This window comes from Poecilia mexicana, unplaced genomic scaffold, assembly GCF_051168715.1.
Source record: "Poecilia mexicana isolate PSO_F unplaced genomic scaffold, ASM5116871v1 scaffold_10, whole genome shotgun sequence".
NCBI classification, from domain to species: domain Eukaryota; kingdom Metazoa; phylum Chordata; class Actinopteri; order Cyprinodontiformes; family Poeciliidae; genus Poecilia; species Poecilia mexicana.
This window is the reverse complement of record NW_028263379.1, coordinates 5738469-5758255: the sequence shown is the minus strand read 5'-3', so window position 1 is coordinate 5758255 and position 19787 is coordinate 5738469. Positions and strand designations below refer to the sequence as shown.

The 19787-nt window shown below is 39.8% G+C and overlaps 1 protein-coding gene across 1 annotated transcript in view; it reads left to right on the top strand.

The window, feature by feature from the left end:
- The window catches only part of LOC106929536 (teneurin-3), a 116539-nt gene that overhangs the window by 77135 nt on the left and 19617 nt on the right, over positions 1 to 19787 (top strand). The window contains exons 16-18 of the mRNA XM_088009672.1: positions 7366 to 7615; positions 14973 to 15205; positions 17987 to 18141. Of these exons, the coding sequence (XP_087865798.1) occupies positions 7366 to 7615; positions 14973 to 15205; positions 17987 to 18141 (638 nt within the window). The remainder of the gene's footprint in view (positions 1 to 7365; positions 7616 to 14972; positions 15206 to 17986; positions 18142 to 19787) is intronic.

Here is a 19787-nt window from a genome sequence, read left to right as displayed (position 1 = left end):
GTGACTTGATATTTCAACACGTAGAGGAGCTCTGGATATAAGGAGGCATGTTTATGTTACATATTCCCTCAGTGTAGTTTTATTTTTAAACCTTCTCAAGAGCATTAACGGATAGACTCCTGTTCGTCCTTTAATGCTAAACATCTGTACTGCATGCATAATGTTGCAGAGAATAAAGAAAAATGTCTTTTTATCAGATAGGATGTAGAAAACAGAGACTGTTTCTTCTACTTTGTCCTGCACCTTGTCAAGCAACAAAAGAACAGAATTCCAAGCTCATCTCCAAACCCGATCTGTCAAGCCATTCAGAACCCAAAGTTTGTGAAGTGAGTGAAAGAAAACAAGAATATGCTTGTAGCTCGTGTTCTGGCGGTGCATCCTCATTTCATCCGAGCCGTCTCAAAGTAGAGCGCACCATCTCCAAAGCCTTCACGGCGGCAGCGTCTCAGTTGGAGTTGTTGTGAGTTGCATTCATGATCAACAGATAGCTGCAGCATGTGATATGCAAATACTTTGCTGCATCCTTTATTAGATTGAGCCGTACTGCGTCGGAAGATGTCAGAAAACCAAACGTCGCCCTGCTTTAAGAACCGTCATGCTGAGGGCTTGTTGTTGTACACGGGAGCAGCGATTACAGAAATAAAGCACAGACCAGATGGCACGGAGCGTTTCCTGTGCACTAAATGTTGCAGTCTCCCCAAGGCTCCATATCCTCATATTTTTCACTTGTCCCGTTATGAAAAAAAATCACTGCAAAGTCTGTCTAAATTTAAAATGCACAAAAATAGTTCAGCAGACTCGTGGCTTTCTGTCTAAATTACTACCTCTGTTTGACAGGCGCTTAATATCGGTGCAGAATAGTTTCAGTCCTGTCAGCTCAACCCAACACAGCACGCTTGGTAGGACCGGATGTTTTTTTATCCACAACTTTGGCAAGACAGTTTATGAAAAGTTCACCATCCTATCTTCACTGCTAGACAGCAGTCTGAAATAATCTCAGCTGTGTTTGTGACAGTTTGTGCAGTGCCTTGCAGAAGTTCCCTCAATGTATTGAGATTTTAATTGATTCACCAACATAAATTGCGAAGCAGGTGGAAAAGGGCTAAATGATTATTTATGGTTTTTACAGACACAAATCTGAAATCAATTAGAATTGGTTCTCTTTGAGTCACCTGGATAAATAAATAAAAAAATAAATCCATTTGTGCACAGTATGCTACTTTTTCTACAGAAAAACTGAAAATTATTCATTGTAAAATAGATCTAGGTCAGTAACATCTAAATATGTCTAAATAAGCCCACCATGATAAATTGTCCCAGATATTAATGTGATAAATGATTAAGTTATTGTCTGAGATCATTTGCAAGTAATATGATAATGGCTTAACAATGCCAGTCCACCATCTCAAAGATCAATAAACTTTAATTTTGTAAAGAACCCTTAACACTGGAGCTGCAGATATTTCAAATATCCAAAATAAATAAACAAAACAACCAAAAACACTAAATATAAAATGGAAATTAAAACCACACACAGCAGAAAGCATAAATAAATGGAGCATACATGAAATCTCTTCTACAAAACTTGTCAAACTGCAGCTGGACTTCCTGGTAGATTTAGATTTAAATTAATCTTTTATTGTTTACACATGTGTGTTAATTTTCTTTTCACCCAGTATAAACTGGATGAACTGAAAATCTGTGAAACGAGTTAAAGATTAGGATGATGGTGATCCAAACTCAGAAAGATATGTTCTCCAAATGTGAGTGGAAACCTGTAGACTGCTTTTCAGCAGCAGGAAGGTTTTTATTGCTATTTTGCAAATAAATACATTTCTAATACAGTATTAATATTTTTTGATATTTTAGTAAAAAAAATATACATATGTATATGTTTTAATAATATATATTTTCCATTGCTCTTTTATGTTTCAGTTGATGCTTGTCTCATTTCCTGTCCATAATAAATTTATTTTGTAAATTAAAATTAAATATCCCAGAATGTGAATAATTAAAGGTTTTAATTTATGCTCGGGGGCAACATGTTGGCGTAGTTGGTGCCACTGTTGCCTTGCAGCAAAAACGTTGCAGTTTGAGTTTGCATGTTCTGCTCCTCACAGTCCAAAAATAAATGGAACTTCAGTGTGTGTGTGTGTGCGTGTGTGTGTGTGTGTGCGTGTGTGTGTGTGTGTGCGTGTGTGTGTGTGTGTGTGTGTGCGCGTGTGTGTGGAAAGGTTTTAGTGTTGTGTTTTTCTTTTTTTTGTTGTTGTTTTGGTTTTTAATTCACCCAAATTAGTTTTCTTGCAGTTTTTCATTCCACATTGAAGGATTCAGTCAGGACTCAGGCTTTTAGAAATTTACTGGTTTTGGGAGGGAAATTCAGCTCGATATTCTCAGTCGACAAGAAGATGAATCCAAATATCACTGTTTGCCTTCGTTGCTGCTCGAGTATTGATTCTTTAATGCTCCACGGCTTGACTAATGTCCTTACCAGACATGTGAGCAAGCAGTGGTCCTGCCGCTGCACTGCAGTTTATCTCCAAACATTTGCTATCTCGCTTTGTTGTGATTCCTGCTTCATATTTGCTCCACTTGGAACATCTGAGGAGTTTTTCCTCTCATCGTTTGTGGCGTAAGGCCTGAACAGAAGCTCCTCTCCCCCCGCCTCGACTCCAGAGCCTGTCAAACCAGATAAGGCAAATTGCTGGTGTCTGCACTGTAGTCGTGTCCTCCTGCCCCTAGTTTCTTCGTTACAAGTGGATATGCCTTCCCCTCAATCTGCAGCTTGTCTCTATCTTGGGTAACATAGCCGATACTTATTGGACACAGCCAGGGTTCAGAGAGGCTGTATTTGTGAGAGTAAGCACTGTATGGCTCACACACATGCTGCATTTTAAGGAATCAGAGGTCTGCTGCTTGCCGTTAGCCTCACACAGGATCAGCGGGGCTCCGGGTGGCACGTTGAAGAAAGACAGCAAAGAGGAACAAAGAAGGACAGGGTGCAATTAAGACACACTCCCTTTCGTCCCCTACCACTCTCTGTGCTCGCTGCGTGTCACCAAGGTGACATTGCTCAGGGCGCTCCAGTTTTTTATCACATATGGAGGCTCGGCCTTGCGCTGGCGCCATTAATCATCTCAGAAGCTGTGATGTCAACATGAAAGACGTTTTTTTATTTCCCCCCACATGATTCAAATTAGCCTTTTATCAAACAAATTATTACCTGGTGTAATGTCTCCCAGGTAGGAATGGATTGTTGTTGGGCAGCGCACTCAGGAATTATGATTTCTATATGCAGGCAGCAGGCAGAATTTGTGCAGATGACATCCTGGCCCTTGCTCAATAATTCATGTAATGACTCCTCTTCTAGTTTTCTATTTTCATGGCCTTCAGGCCTCCTCAGTGTCTCTTTCACCATCAGTTTTATAGACAGTTATATTTGGACTGTTTGACTGTCATTGTTTGAGTCTCTGAGTAGCTGCAGGTTTAGCTGCTCCTGAGTTAGACATACGGCCACCACCGATAACAAGCAACCTAAAAATAATGGCCAAAATGATCCGTTAGGCTGTTCCTGCAATTTAAAGCTCTTTTAATGAGATGCCAGAGGAAGCGCCACTGCCGGTCAGCTGGCTGAAAGAAGACGGCCAGACCTTTCTTTAACTTAAGTGAAAGACAAATTTGACTGTTTGCAAATATTACCAGTTGAAAATTATAATGTCTGATTTGACCTTCCTTACTGCTTGGCTTCTTCGCATCTTTCCCTTTTTGGTTCCCTTTCTTTCCTTATTTCCTTTCATCTTTCCTGCTTTTCTTTTTTCCTTGTGTCCTTTTTCCTTACCCTCTTTGTGTTGTATCTCTTTATTTTCTTTGTTCTTTCCTCTTTTGTCTTTATTTATTTATTTGTGTCCTTTTTTTCTTTTCAATTTTTCTTCAGTCCTTGTATCGAAACTCATTTTCTTCTTTTGTCTTTCTTTCTATTCTTCATGTAGTTATTTAGAAACTCAGATATTATCTACTGCAATAATTAATATACCTTATAATTAGATCAGCCGTAGGGACAGCTGTTGCTCTCTGTTTTAATCTTCACCTGTGACATCCTGTGTTTGAAATGGTTTTCTGAAGAGCATCGTATTGTAAGTCTGGGTTATTTCTGTGGTTTCCATACAGTGAGACTCTCTGGTTCTGTTTATTCACCTCGAGTAGAGAAGCCATCAATCGTCTCTGAGCAAGTAGCTTCTCCCCAGATTTTGAAGCCGCCTCCACCCGTTCATGTTTCTAATCGATGAGCAGACACGTCCCGAGCGGCTGATCCATTCAGCTGCCATGCTTGTTCTTTGACTTCTCCCCTGCAGAATCTGTCGGAGGACTTCGCTGCAGCCTGTGCAGCAACGCAGGACTTTGTGAATAAATTGTTTTACTGAATCTCACTTTTGGGAAATCATATCACAGTTCTCTGAGTTCTCATCCAGACTTAGAAGTGCAAAATAGTTCTGGATGCATGTTTGTGGAATCCAAAACCCCTTTTTAGTGGCGACACTGTAGGAGTCCCCCCCGCCCCCCACTAACACCACCTCCTACAGCCTGGAGCTTTGGATAGTCACAAGCCAAATTCTCATCAGTGGAGCTCTCCAGCTGAGACATCGCAAGCTTGATCCTCACAACAATCATCAGCAGTAATGTGTCATGGCCAAGTGTCCTTGAGGGAGGGAAGCTGAACCTTAATCTGCTCTCTCACACTAAGCTGGCAGAAGACATTGTGTGTGAGAGAAAAATCAAAGTAAAAGAGTACAGTGTCAATAGTAAGTGTGGGTGTAATGGTGGGGGGTTGCTGGTGATTGATAGCAGTATTTAATCTATTCCATTACACTATCTAATAGCCTATGGGAAGACTTGTGTGTACAGTAAACTGTGATGGAAGTGTAAATGGAAAGAACGGGAGTGACTTGCCAGGATGACTTCAGCATCCTTCTTTTTTTAATTCTTTTAAGCTGAACGTCTGCCAAACTGTGAGACGGCTGCAACGTTGACACTCATCCATGTCCTGCACACCCAGCTGCATCCAGCATATTAGCAACATTGCTGTCTTCCACGTGAATGTTAAGAAGTCATTACGCTAACAGACATTAAAATTCAGATCAAATTATACAGCTTATTTGTCACTTCTGATGTGTTCATTTTTTCCCGGGCTCAGCCTCAACCCTTCAGCTCACCGAGTGTTTTCATCGCGCTGTGTGTGTTCTATTCAATGTGCCAACAAATGGATCACAGTTCAATTAAAGTCCCAAGGTCACAGGTTTCCAGGCGCTGCGCGGAGAGCCTCGTCCTGGACCTATTTGTCTTGGTTAGAGGCTCATGTATAATGCTGTTGGGTACAGAAGACGAATTGGTCAGATCGTCAGGAGTCTCGCTGGTCTGCGTCATTTGAATTTGCCCTTCAATCAGCTAAATCAATGAGAGGAACTAATCAGAGGAGGGACAAGCTGCTCACTTAATTTCACATATATTGAAGGTTGCAGTGGCTCGCGGTGTGGCTCCGTGGGAGTACAGCATTATGTGGCCGTTCAGTGGTGTCATAGATCCACTAATTAGGACAGAGGCAGAGTGAAATCACACAAGTTGCTGGATGTGAATAATTAAGTGCTCCAAGCATGCACTTCTTCCCTTTGATGTGTTTTTTTCCCACTTTGAAGAATGTTCCACCATACCCCTCCACCCCACCGCGCTCTGAAGAAAGCCTGTTATATCAGCTCCTTGTTAAAATATTAATCTGTTATGACTCACCACATTTAGTGAGTCCTCGGCGTAACGTATGGGCCGTCATTAAGACGGTGTCCACAGCTCCGTGTTTATGTTTACTGCCTCTCTGACTTGGGGGAAGCGCTCTCCCTGTCAAGTTAGAAGAACATCATTTCTTATAAAATATGATTCAGCTTCATGGAGGGTTTTCAGACATCCGCTGGGGCGGGGCGGCGGCTCTGCCATGCTGATGGTCAGCCTCCGGTCCCTGAGCTGTTTAAATCACATTATTGTCTGAGCAAGAGGTTATGTGGATTAGTTGTGAGTAGTCAGTGTCTCACCTGCAATAGAAAAAATCTGTTCTCAAGTGACAGTCAAGCTAAATACTGAGGGAGAATTAAGACCCCCCACCCCCCTCCAGTTTGAAGCTGAATGATGTAAATGTCATATTTTCTTTCTACAGACATCCAGCTGGTAACTACTATAAACATCCCAATGAACCTTAAGGTTTAAAAAGTATTCTCAGATAATAATCTTTACAACAGACAGAACTGCTGTATTTTTTTTCTTTCCATTTCAATGATTTGTCTCTAAGGAACACCAAGGACGAAAACACAGCATTAATTTCCTTGATATTATTTAGGGGTAAAATGGTAATACATGCTGAAGGTGTATTTCATATTTTAATGGTACATTTGTAGAGAATTGTGTATTGTTATATTCAAGAGATTAAGAAACTCTGTCTTGTTTATGAGTGAGTGAAAAATGGAGCAGGAGATTGATGGGCAGATTGGTGCTGTGTTTGCAGTGCAGCGTTCTGTTGTGATGAACAGAGATTCAGCTATGAACTCTGGGTAGTGTCTGAAAGAGATCATGACACAATTGGTCAAAATGAGGGAAATGAGGAATCGGCTATGTGTCGATTCCTAGTCGACACATAGCCGATTATCTAGAAAAAAAAAGCATTCTCATGCGTTTTGGCCATTTATCCACACAAAAGCTCCATTTAATATCACTAAAAATGATTATTTATAAAAATTCAGACCAAAATAGAGATTTGTGTTTGCCTGTGTACATGGGAAAACAGATTATATTTTAATGTGTTTTTTAAAAGAAGTTTGACATACAGTAAATATCTGTCCATGCAAATGAGCTTCCTGGCACCAGGTCTAATTCCTAACAGGAACGGACGGATGGACAGACAGATGTGTCTTATTTGTCTCTGTCCTGGTCTGTCACTAAAACCTAAGTGAAATGTTATAGGAACATTAAAAGAGACTCTATCCATGAGCAGAATGCTGGGGACCAAAAACACATAAAATAATCGTCTTCAGCTGTCAGTAGGTATTTGGATTTGTGTGGTCATGCAAATTCATCCTTATATTTTTGTACCAAATGCACCATGAATACAGTTTCATTACTAGAACGGAAATCTTAATCCATACCGTTTGTTTAGCCTTTTCTCGTAATAAACAAATGTACTGCCATTCAGTCCATTTAGTCCGTCTTTTCTACCTGTCATCATATCCTCTGGTTAGATAACTGAATAATGAGTCCAGTGATGTTGTGCCAATAACAACCAGCAGCCATGCTTTCACACCTGTGAATAACTGCTGTGCTGTTTCCCAGGAATCCTTTATAAGGGCAGCGGCGAGAACCAGTTCATCTCTCTCCAGCCCCCAGTGATTTCCACGGTGATGGGGAACGGACGGCGCAGGAGCATCTCCTGTCCCAGCTGCAACGGGCAAGCTCAGGGCAACAAGCTGCTGGCGCCAGTTGCTCTGGCCTGGGGCATCGATGGAAGCCTTTACGTCGGCGATTTCAACTTCATCCGCCGCATCTACCCATCTGGGAACGTGACAAGCATCATGGAGCTCAGGTAGGAGAAAAATGGCACCGCATTTGTAAAGTTATAGACTCAAAGGTTATAGATGCATACATATAAACAAACAAACTATCTACAGCTAAACATTTAATCAAATGTGTGAATATTGAGTTGTAACAAAACAGAAAGTTAAAAATGCATTTCTGTCACCCATAAATTTTTCAAATCACTAAACCGACTTTTACATCAGACATAGAAGAAATGTATGATTTCATTTACTGAAACAAACAAACCCAACCAATCTGCCTCAGACATGTTCATTGTTGTCACATACGTCTGACAACAATCAGAAAGAATACTGAAAGTATATTTATGAATGTTTTATGAACATGATAGACAATGAAAAGGGGGAAAATTTACACAGTGCACTTTCACTGACCCTTAAATTATGAGGTAATAAAGGATCTCTCTTGCCATTGCTGTAGAGTTCAGCATGGTGAGGGAAACTAAAATGGCACGGTGGACAGACTTTTAATTCACACACATCTTTCCACTCCTCATAGAAATTTGAAATCTTTTCCCCATCCATCTCCATAATTAGGAAAGACATCCTGTCTTCAGCGTGTAATTGGGATGATTTACGTCCTCATGCCAAGTTGGCTTCTCTCCGCAATGACTCTGATTCGGCCAGTTGGCTTATTTTAAAGTGGCAGATGTTGATTAAATGTACATTGGGCTTTCACCCTCCGCGAGACGCATACATGACAAAAATAACATGAAAATCACCTTAAAATGATGGTAGGTCACTGCACTGTTGGCTGTCTGTTCACTGATTGAGAGTTAATATCAGGATTAAAAGGGTGAATGTTTAGAGCAGATCTGAATTGGAAGGCGAACATGCTAATCCACCCTGGAAACCTGCTAATGCACCTGCACAGGCAGCCGCCTCTACATAACGGATGTTGTAAATGATGTAGCGGTTGGATGAAAAGCAGGGCGCCGCTATAAACCAACCTGCAGGCTCAGCAGCACTTTACCAGACGAATAATGGTTTACATCTCCAAGCAGCTCTTTTACAAGAACAAGAGGCTAAGAACTCATGTTAGCTTTGTTAAATTAAATAAAAAAAGAGCCAAATCTCGTTGCGTCACACTGTAGAAAAAGTCCAACAGTTTTACAGAGAATGTTGTGTCAGAAATCGATCGTTTTAGAGCAAACATGCACTTGGTTTCAGTCATGCCGCCTTGCACAAATGGAAACATCCTGAACCTCCTTCAGCCAGTGTTCGCTTTAAGCCCGTGTTTATATTCTGGCTTCAGTGGTCAATGTAGCAAATGGCTGAATCAATATTTCAATATGAGCGGTCAAATTGAGAATAGCAGTGGTAATACCGGATGGTGCTCCATGAACACAGGAGGACATGTTTCCCTCTCTGTGGGTAATAACTCCACCTCTGCGCCGTCTGCCAAACAGACTGTCATTGCATGTGACCTTCTCTGCTGGCTGTGTTGATTCTTCAAGGGGACGACTTTGACTTTCTTACTTTCTTCACCAAGCTCTTGTCTGCCCATTTTACATGAGTTTTGCTGAGATCTCACAAATCTTGTAAAGTTTAAACATAAATAATGAAAAATCTACTGGAGAGTCAGACATCCATAAGTCAAAGAAATGGCAAAAGTGAGCCATATAAAATACTAACAAAACATTTCCAACTAAAATATTTCATTGTCTTTATTCTCTTTTCTCTTTTTCTTCTGCTTCCACTGCATCCTGTCATAGAAATAAAGACTTTAGACACAGGTAGGTAAACTATTCTAGTGCATGTTTTATTCAGTCCTTTCTGCATGTCACTGTCTCTGACAATGCTTGAATTACTCGGCCTTTTGTTGCTGGATCACAGTGAGAAGCATTGACTGGAACTGTGCTACATTGATTTAGATTTTATTTTATACACTGATACTTTATGACATTTTCCAGTTATGAATCTGAGCAACAATGATTACATGTGGGGTTCCTCAAGGCTCCATTCTTTTTTGGGCTCTAAAATGCAATGCTGGAGATTAGCGATCAAATAGAGTCAGTTAGACAAAATGCCACGGAAAATGCAGAGCAACAGGCTCTGTGGTAGACTGAGACGACATGAAAACGCTGGAATAAAACTTTTCCTGTCTAAATAGGATGCAGAGAAAGTTCTTCATACTTTTATTTTCAGTTTGAATCATTGCAAATTTAGATTATTTCCCAGGCTACTTATTTGTAAAGAATGCATTTAAATATAAAATTGATCTAGTAAGGCACTTAATAGTGTTGGGCTCTATACTATGAATTAATTAGCAGTAACAGACTCTAAAAATCTTAGACGCATCATCTCCTTTGAATCAGGACTGAAAACATTACTGTCTTCTGCAGTTTCCATATAAAAGTCAACAATTATCTCATCAGTTCATTTTCAAAATGTTTTAGTCCAACTATTTATTTTTTAAAATGTACATTGTAACACTTTTGAATAGATGATTTCTGTTTTTAAATGCAATTTCCTTTACATTTTTGTCCTTTTCTTTAATTGTAAAGCCTTTTAGATACACACAAATAAATTTTACTTGCCTTTTACACTCATTTAAGCACCGGCAATTGACTTTTGTAATTATAGCAAATCAGTGATGGTTTGATTACATCTAAACACGAGGGAAAGCACACAGATTTTCAGAATTAGTACATCTGCTTTATGTAAAAGAGGGAAACATGCATAAGGAGCCTTAACCGATTTGAAAAATTATGCAGAAATGCAAAGAGACGCCTACATGTCCAACATCAGAGCTCTGAAATAAAGTTCAGTATCATTGCAAAGCTTGTAATTACATTTCTAGTGATGGTGTTTGGCAGATGTTCTCATCCGGAGGGCCTTGCACCACTGCTCTGTATTCATGAACATGGCAACATCACTGCATCAAGTGAAGATGCTTCTTGGTAGCAATTAGCTTCTCCCAGTGATTAACATGACAAGAGCAAGAGGTGCTCCAGACAGTAAAACTGCCGTAACTTTATTAAGCTGGCTGTCACGGCAACACCTCTGGTGAGATGACCAGATTATGGGAAATGGATGAGGGACCTTTGTGTGAATTTCAAATCTAATTTGCCTGATTCATGCAGTGAACTCAGATTTCCTGATCGTTTCAAACACTCAGCTGAATGAAAAGGCTGTCGGGCCTAATGAATTCAACACCGCCGTGTGTTAATTAGACACTGAGATAGGTTTAAAAAGGTGTAAAACCCAACACTGGATGAAAGGAATACTGAAATATGCTGCCTAAAGGCTCTTAAACTGGCCCTAATTTCTTTATTCTTTGCTTTTTTCGTGGCAAATCTAAAAGTCTGCCAAGGCGTCCTGGAGCCTAGTCTGAAATTCTAATAGGTGGAAACTGAAGATTAAAGATAATTTGAAGCACAAGATCATTTTAAAATATTAGAAGAAAGTTTTTCTCTTTGGAAAGAGAATCTAAAGAAATACTGAGAGTTCTGTTCAGTGCTGTTTTTGTGCAGCACAAATAAAGCAGCAGTGTGTGGAGCTTGGAGACAGAGTGACATGCAGCAGCTTGATGCTTTGAGAGCTGCTGAATTCCAGATCAGTCAGAGGTTTCTGAATCCCTGCAGGCCAATGCCAGCTTCCAGGACTCTGTGATTGCCTGACCAGGAGGTGACTGACACCTGTGTTAGCACCTGTGACAGGTTTGGTCACACTGTTGAGATGCGCTGAAAAAAATGCAGGAAACTTCAGGAAGAAAAAAATGATTTTCAAAACGAACAAAAAAGCCTGTTAGTAATTTCAAGATGTTGTAAATTTTCTCTTTAAACTTCACGTGTTTTACCATCAGAAAAGTGCACAAAGGTAATATTTGTTGCATAAATGTTTCATTGAACCGTAAAACACAGGAGCTAGGTGTCTCATTTATTATGTCCAACCCCCTGCAGGTTGACTGTAAAATAAGGGGTTACTAATGTTTGACTTACTGAATTTTTTATAAGATCTCAAATAGTGCCCACCTATTTTGAACATTTACTTGGACTTATGATGGCCGTCAAGTTTTATGACCATATCTTTATCATTTTATAAAGATGTTTCATTGCCACATTTATTTCGCCGCCACATTATCCAGATCCAGGGCCGAACCGGTATCGACTGAAGTGCCATTAGGCTTCAGTGCAACCGGAAAAGCAACATTTACAACTGCACAGTGAAGCAAGCTGATTTCATTTTTATAGCCTCTGCTTTGAGCTCTTTAATTTTCCTTGAGTACCTGCTAGTTTAGCCTGAGGTCAGTTGTTTTTGAATACATCTCGTTAAAATCCAGTGTCGTACACACAATTAGTTTGCATGCTTGATTATTATGCAGATAAAAAAATATCAGTCATGTGCTCCATCGTGTGTCTATATTTACACTGCAGAAGGTTATTTAACTGTAAATAAGGCAAATTAAGCAGAAAGAGATGCCATTAATCGTTGCGCTTTGTCAACATAAGCCAGTCATTTCTGTAATTTCCAGAGGCTTCTCCCCACAGGAGTCTCATAACAGATGAAATGATCTGGCACATACGTTGTCATTTCTGCTTTGCAAACTGGAACCCCATGGTGGTGGTATCCGGTTAAATTTAGTCCCACTTCCATGTTGCATCCTTCTGTTTTCCAGTTTTTCTTTTCATCCTCAAAGGTTCAACCGCTTTTTTTTTGTCCCCGGCTGTTGGAATTATTTATAGAGCTTCATGGCAGCATTAAAAATTCACAAATTAAGTTCATTATTGGTTCACATGACAATGTTGCTTCTAATTTAAAGTTGATCTGGATTTTAAGCAGCATCTGTGTAACTACAAAGAAGTTGCTGTTAATTAGTGATTTAGAGCGCAGGATTCACAAAGTAACATGCTTAATGACATTTTCTGTAGGTTAGTTTTAACATACAGTGATTTATTCCATCATGCTTGTGTTTGCTTTATTTATCTTCTTTTATATTTGCTGTTATGTAGAACATCAGTTATTTTTATTGTTGCAGATTTCTTTATAGTCGTTGTCTGCAGCCAAGGAGAAAACCTCAGAGCCAAGGCTTTGTGGTAAATGAAATGGCCTTTTTATATTATCAGCTGTAATAGAATTATAGGTGGCTTATGTATTTCAGCTTAAAATAGGAGGTCACAGAGTCACAAAGCTGCATTTTTCTTAGCTACAGGTCCTTTGGCTTCACTGGACTGCAGATATATTTCCTGTTCAGACTGGATTTGCTCACCTAGCTCACATAAACACCTGCCAGAAGGAGCAGATCTATAATTTTGCCTTCAGATGGCTTGTGATTAAAGGTGGCGTTACTGCTGAGATTGACACAGAGTGTAATATTTAACAGAGTTGGTTATTTTATTGCTGTAGATATTCCCTGTGTCAACTCTTAACAGTGAAAGTTATTTTGTGCTCAAATTGTTTAATAAACTGAGGAGTGGAATTGTGAATTTTATAAAGAACTTTCACCTGCTTGAACATGTTAGTTTCTTTGTCTGCAGGATGTTTTAGTTCAGGCGATTAATCCGCTGCTCAAAGTGCCATTCAGGCCTTTTTCAGGCTTTATCTGCCTGTAAGATTTAGGAATCTCTGTGCATCGTGATGAAGTAGAGCTTACAAATAAGATGTGTAAACATGAGCAGCACTAAATTCAAATTCATCTCTTTTTGCAGGAGCATCATTGCAAACCAAAAAAAAAACAACAAAAAAAACATATTGTATACATTTACTGTTATTTTTCCAACCAACAGGAAAACATTCCATCTTCTCTTATGACATTTAAAAGTTGGAGCGCAGAGTTAGGGTGCTTTAATCAATCCTCTTTGCACAATCGCTCGAGATGGTTTAGAGTCCTGGATTTTCTCTTATCCTCCAACTCTGAGCTCACCCTCAGGTTTTTCTAATGGATTTAGGTCTGGGGTGTGATGGCCAGTTAAGAAGCTTGATTTTGTGTCTGGTTATCCATCTGTTGATTTGGCCTCATGTTTGTGATCATTATTCTGCTAAACAACCAATCAACGACTCATTTTCAAACATATGACTATTTATTTCTTCTGTCCTGGTGTATCACTGGTCAGTGATGCCATGAACTACAACAGGCTCAGTTCAGTTTATTTAATCAAAGGCAGCACAGTAAACCATGTTACATGATAAAAACAAAGTCATTGCTGTTTTTCATGTGGCTTTGCTAGCCACAGGTTAATTTGCAAACCCAGTCTGTTGCCCACAGCATAACAGAACCTCCAACATACCTAAATGTTGCCAGGTTGTAGACATGCTTTGTTTTGTGTGGAGCCCATCTGGGGGATTTATGGCCAAAAAACTAAACCTTTAAGTCCTCTGATCAGAGAACATAGCAGCAGTTAGCAAACTCTTGATTTTGGCTAAAATAAATGTGGATCCTCATTCAGTTTAGCGGCTGGTGGCTAACAGAAATGAGCCTCTGTGTCACATTATGACATTATGAGTCTGTGCTGACAGACTGCTCTTTGGTCCTTCCTGCCATCTGTTTTAAACTCCTCTTGGATTTGGGGTCGTAGTTCAGGTTTCTATTTGAGCTTTTGAGATGTTAATCAAATGTAGTCAAAAGAATAGCATGTTGCCACGGTTACACATCATAGCAACTGTCTGAAGGTAAAAAACCAAGAGCAGAAATCCTTCCAGCTGCACAGCATCCAAAACCACAGGAAATAATTGTCCAAACATGCAAGGAATCAACCCAAGAAAGAACAAATCAGCAGCAACGTAGCAGAGATTCTCCAGCTATCTGACCTGCTCTGTACATGTACGTGTTTATGTGTTTATGCTGCTTCATTTTTGTGTGTTTATCTCCAGAATGAATAGTACATTTGTAGAACCCCTATGTTTTTGTTTTTTTTAAGTATTTACTGAGGGCAGTTTTCTAACAAGAGAATCCTGAGAGTGAGTCCCAGATGGTACAGGCTTAATTTTATCAGTGCCCACTTTGTGTATGAATAGAATTTAATTAAAACAGAACCAAGTTGAAAACTACTTTAATAAACGCTAAAGGAAAATCATGTTGTGGTACACTATTAATGAAAATATAAGGCAGACGTAGAAATGCATAAAGGTATGTATTATATTTAATCCCCAGGAGAGCTCTGTCATGGTTCAGAGCGTCAGAGTGAAAGGCTGCTATAAGAGGAATAACCTGCTGGTCAGCTTCTACTAAAGAAGTCTGGTTGAATGTAGTTTCTAATCTATTATAGCTATTATAGAGATTAATGAATGGGTTCTTCCAGATGGATTTGAAGCATTAGGTTTCCATCTCTAGTGTAAAGAAGGAGCTTTTAAAGATAAATGCTGTCTGCAGCTTTAATTCACCCTGAGTTATCTCCTTGAACGCAGCAACAACCCAGCCCACCGGTATTACCTGGCAACTGACCCGGTAAGCGGCCAGCTGTACGTGTCGGACACAAACTCCCGGCGCATCTACCGACCCAGGATCCTGGGCGGAACCAAGGAGCTGCAGTCCAACGCCGAGGTGGTGGCAGGAACCGGAGAGCACTGCCTGCCCTTCGATGAGAACCACTGCGGCGACGGCGGGAAAGCTCCGGAGGCCTCCCTCACCGGACCCAAAGGTATCATTTAAAATTGATGAAGATGTTCTGCTCAATGGAGGGGTGGATCGCGGTGATGGATTTCTCATTCTGAAGTGGCACCTGCTAGATGTGAATTTATGCGTGCTTTGGGCGCCGTGCCAAATGACGGCTTACTTGTTTGTAATTAATTAATGTTGGTTGTGGTTCTCATGTAAAATTCAAAGCAAACAGGCAAGGCTCCTAAGAAAACATTGATACTTCAGCAATTAAAGCAATTTTCTGTTCCCTGTTAAAAAGCTGTTACCTCCAGAAATGCAAATTATACTTCAGTTTACATGTGAGGATATTCCTGTGGATTATTATTCCAAGTGTTGATGTTATTAATTTAAAATCTTTCTCTTGCTCTTTTACATGTCCATGAAAAAGTATTCTCACAACCTGAACCTTTTCTCATTTTGTCTCATTACATCCAAACAAAGTGGAGTTTAATCATGGAGCAAAAGGAAGCTGATGCACAGTTTCCAATACTTTTTCCATGATATCACTAATATAATTTGCCAGTTGAACTAGAACTTTTTCATTAATATTAAGGAGGTACGAACTTAAAACAAGCTGCTATATTTTGTTGAAAAGGTATTTGTAAGTTATTTTGTGTACTAAGATATTTGATTAGAAATATTTAGTAAGGTTTTATGTTTTTGCAGTGTAGGATCTGATATCAGCACACCAGTTCATGAGGGGGGAATTATTTACAAATCAACAATCAGTTTCCTAATTGGAAATGATAATTTATTTTTTTTAGAAAAAAGCCATAAGAAGTCTTGTTCCCAGTTTGCCCCAAGGGGCAGTAGGTGGTGTGGCAAATATGTGGAAGAAGGTTCTCTGGTCTACATTTAGACCACAATGAATGACAGAACATTGAAACTGTAGATCACAGTGAACACAAGTCCATATTTGGTGGCAGCATCATGCAGTGGGCCCAGAGTCGAGGTGAAGATGGATGGAGCTAAATCCAGGATGGTCTCTGAAGAAAAGACCAGGCTGCAGAAAACCTGAGACTGGGTTGGACAGCCATAGAGTCTAGTCAAAGTCCAGACACAAATACAATTAGATATATGTGGTAAGACTTGAAAGTTGATGCCACACTTTTCTGATATTTATTTGTAAAATACAAAAAGTTTGAAAACTGCAGCATTTTTCTTCCACTTCACAATTCTGCACTACTTTTTGTTGGTGTATCACGTCCTAATAACATACATTGAAGTTTGTGTTTGTAATGGGATAAAACAGAAAAACATCTTTGAAAGGGCTCTGGATGCTTCTGCAAAGCTCTGTAAAAGTCAAGTTTCCTGGCTTTTAATGCTCCTTGTGAAATGACTGCAGCCCACAAACCGATAAGTGCTTTGCACAACCTGTTGTCCACATTCAGATAGCAGAGGGTCATTTGTGGCAAAATCGCCGCCTTTTCCATAAATTCTTTTGGAATAAAAGGCGAGGATGAATTGTTTTGCGCTCGTTGCTGTCTTCTTTGAGTGCCAACTGCAATAGCTAAGCTTCGGCTAGGTGATAAAGGCTTGAGTGAAGGCAATCTGAGGGAACGACTCTAATGATGGAGTGGGTGGAAGCCGAGACAAGAGAAGAAACAGCAGATGGCTCCATTTTTTCTTCCTTTTTCTCTCCTCAGACATTTGCTGAACTCTGCTCAAATGTGACACATTTCATCTGTCTGAGAATCTCAGGCTGTCAGATAGCCAGTTCCCAAGGATTCACCGCCAGCTCCCACAGCTCGTCAATGTTTTAGCAGAAAGCAATCTTGTGCAGCCCTAGCCCACAGGTCAAACCAAACCACTAACCTTCCATAGAAGCTTTTAAAGACTTCATTGAAGAAAAAATTCTCTGGAGGTAAGAGTAAAGTTATAGCACATTCAGAACTGTTAAAATCTTTGGAAAACTACAGCGCAGTCGTCCACTGTACTTCCTGGGATCAGCGGCTATTTGAAATGAAATCCCGAACCGCAGCCAGTTAAACCCGGTACGGATAGAAAACAGCCGCCCTGGTTATGAAGTATGGCTGAATTCCCAAAGGCAGTGATCTCTATTAAGCAGCACAGTGACACGGAGAGTGATGCAGAAGCCACTACACCCCGCTAATGTATTTTCCCAGTTTGGGACATCTGGTTATTGCAAACCCACACTGGCTCGGCTTTGCTTTGGCGTAGAGATTTGAGCTAACAGTCAATCACTGAGACAATTTAGCCCTCACTTGTCACCAAGGCAACTGTGCGTCTTTAACCCCTTTCAAGAAAAATTGTCAGCAGCTGTCGGTTGTATTCCCCTCGCTTATTTGTTTGTCAAATGATGAGCGGATCGTGATGATTGCGGAAGTCAAAGAATCTCCACAAAGCAGCAGCCGTTGGCACCCCCCGCCTTCTGAGGTCGTCTTTAGACAGAGGGGGTGACGAGGCGAGGCAAGTGCATATATATATATATATATATTATATATATATATATATATATATATATATATACCGTATGAATACAGCCTTTCCCACTTCTGCCTGAGAAATTATTTAATAGCAGAAAAGCAGCCTGTGAATTATTGATGGCTGTGCTTTTTGCAGTGACCTGAATAATGGGAAGGCGAGCTTGACACATGTATCCATCGTGTTCTGTCCACTGAGTCATGCAAGCAGAGATGTGGCATCTCTACCATGTTTGCCTGTTATCACAAGCTCTTTTCCCCCCTGTTTTCTCTCCTTTTCTCTCATGCCCCCCTCCCCACCGCCTCCGCCGCTGCCACCTCCCACCTGCTTTCAACAGGCATCGCCGTGAACAAGAACGGGCTGATTTATTTCGTCGACGGCACCACGATCAGAAAGGTGGACCAGAACGGCATCATCTCCACTTTCCTCGGCTCCAACGACCTGACATCGGCTCGTCCCCTGACCTGTGACAGCAGCATGGACATCAATCAGGTGACTTAAACAAAGAAGTGCCAGAAAGCCGTTAACACTTCTGCAGAGTGTGTCACAGTGCCACCTTGTGCTCCGAGCTCTGTAACCCCATTTCAAGCCATCCCTCCACAGCGAGATGTGGTTACTGACACACACACACAGACACACACACACACACAGACACACACACACACACACACACGCACACACACACACACACACACACACAGCATGCAGTTGGTTTATAAGGGAAAGCAACACTCGAAGGATGCTTTTTTCCACGCTTCACTGGCTTTAGTATTACTAGGAGTTTCCAAATTATTTGGTAATTTTGATTTTTTGGATGCTGCCCGAATAGGAAAACAGCTCTCTCTCTGAAAATTTTAACTTTTGCCTCAGAAAGTGTGATTGCTTTCTGCCAGAAGATATTTGTTAGCATATTGAAATCTGGATAGTTAAATGAAATACACTTAATATTCAGTTATTTCAAAATCAGTCTTACTTATTTATGCTAATAGTTTTAATTGCCCTAAAAGACGGTTTGAATTTTTGAAAACCCTGGATACTTTTTTGGTATTTCCCTCATGATGCAAAAAATGTTTGTCGCAACAAAGAGACTCTTGAAGGCAGAGTTAATCTGAGCTAATTATCGTCACGGTGTGGTTCCTGTCTGCAGAAGTCTGGATTAGAGGCGGGTACACCCTGCACTCTTTACCAGTCCATTTAATAAATTATTTAAAAACTCTTATTTGCCTTCAGATGGCATTTGTTGTGATTTTTTTAAAAGATGCAATTATTGCAGAAGATTCCATGCTGCTTTTGAATTACATTCATGTATTTTATAATTATTCTTAATCATTCTCATAATCTACTAGAAATCCATTCTGTAGGAATAATTGGTTCCTCCCCATTGAGCAATCGCTTGTACAGATTTAAATAAGCAAGGAGGTTCTGGTTATTTCCAAATTAGGATGTTTTTCATCAGTTAAATTGGATAGAAGGATTAATTATACTATTAATCACAATAATGTGTACTCCCTTGTGATTTACAACATTTTAAAAAATGTCCAAGCAAGACAACTGAAAGACTTATAGTCCTATAAGTAATTATTTTTAAGAGGGGAAGGTTTATGCATTTGAAATGAACATTAAAAATATTAACTGATTTTATGTGGTCACCCTCAAGAAGTTAAAGGAATATGCGTGTGGTTTAATTCTGATTTATAATATTTAATCTGTAATAGTAAATGAGAGAAACGATCTGGGAAAAGTAAAAAATATAGATCTTCCATAGAACTTGCAGAATTTTCCATCCAATGACAAAATTGGAAAATATTTTCCTTCAGCAAAGTTTAAACTAAAGAAATAAAAGAGCATATAAACAGTGAACTTGTAGATTAAATACTTCAGTATGGAGCTGCAATCCTATTCCAGGTTCATTACATCAGGGTTCTTCCAAAAGCCTTGGAAAGTTTTTAAAAGTACAGGAATTAACTTTTATATTTTTTTCAAGTGGAAAAAGGATGAAAAAAGGTTTATTTTTCTAGCTTTTTATTCTTTTATATTTTGAAGGACAAGAATATAATGACTTGCAAACACGGCAGTATCCACGCTGGTTTATACTAGACAGGCTGCATCTTTAACTTGGCTCCTTAGACCTTGACTTT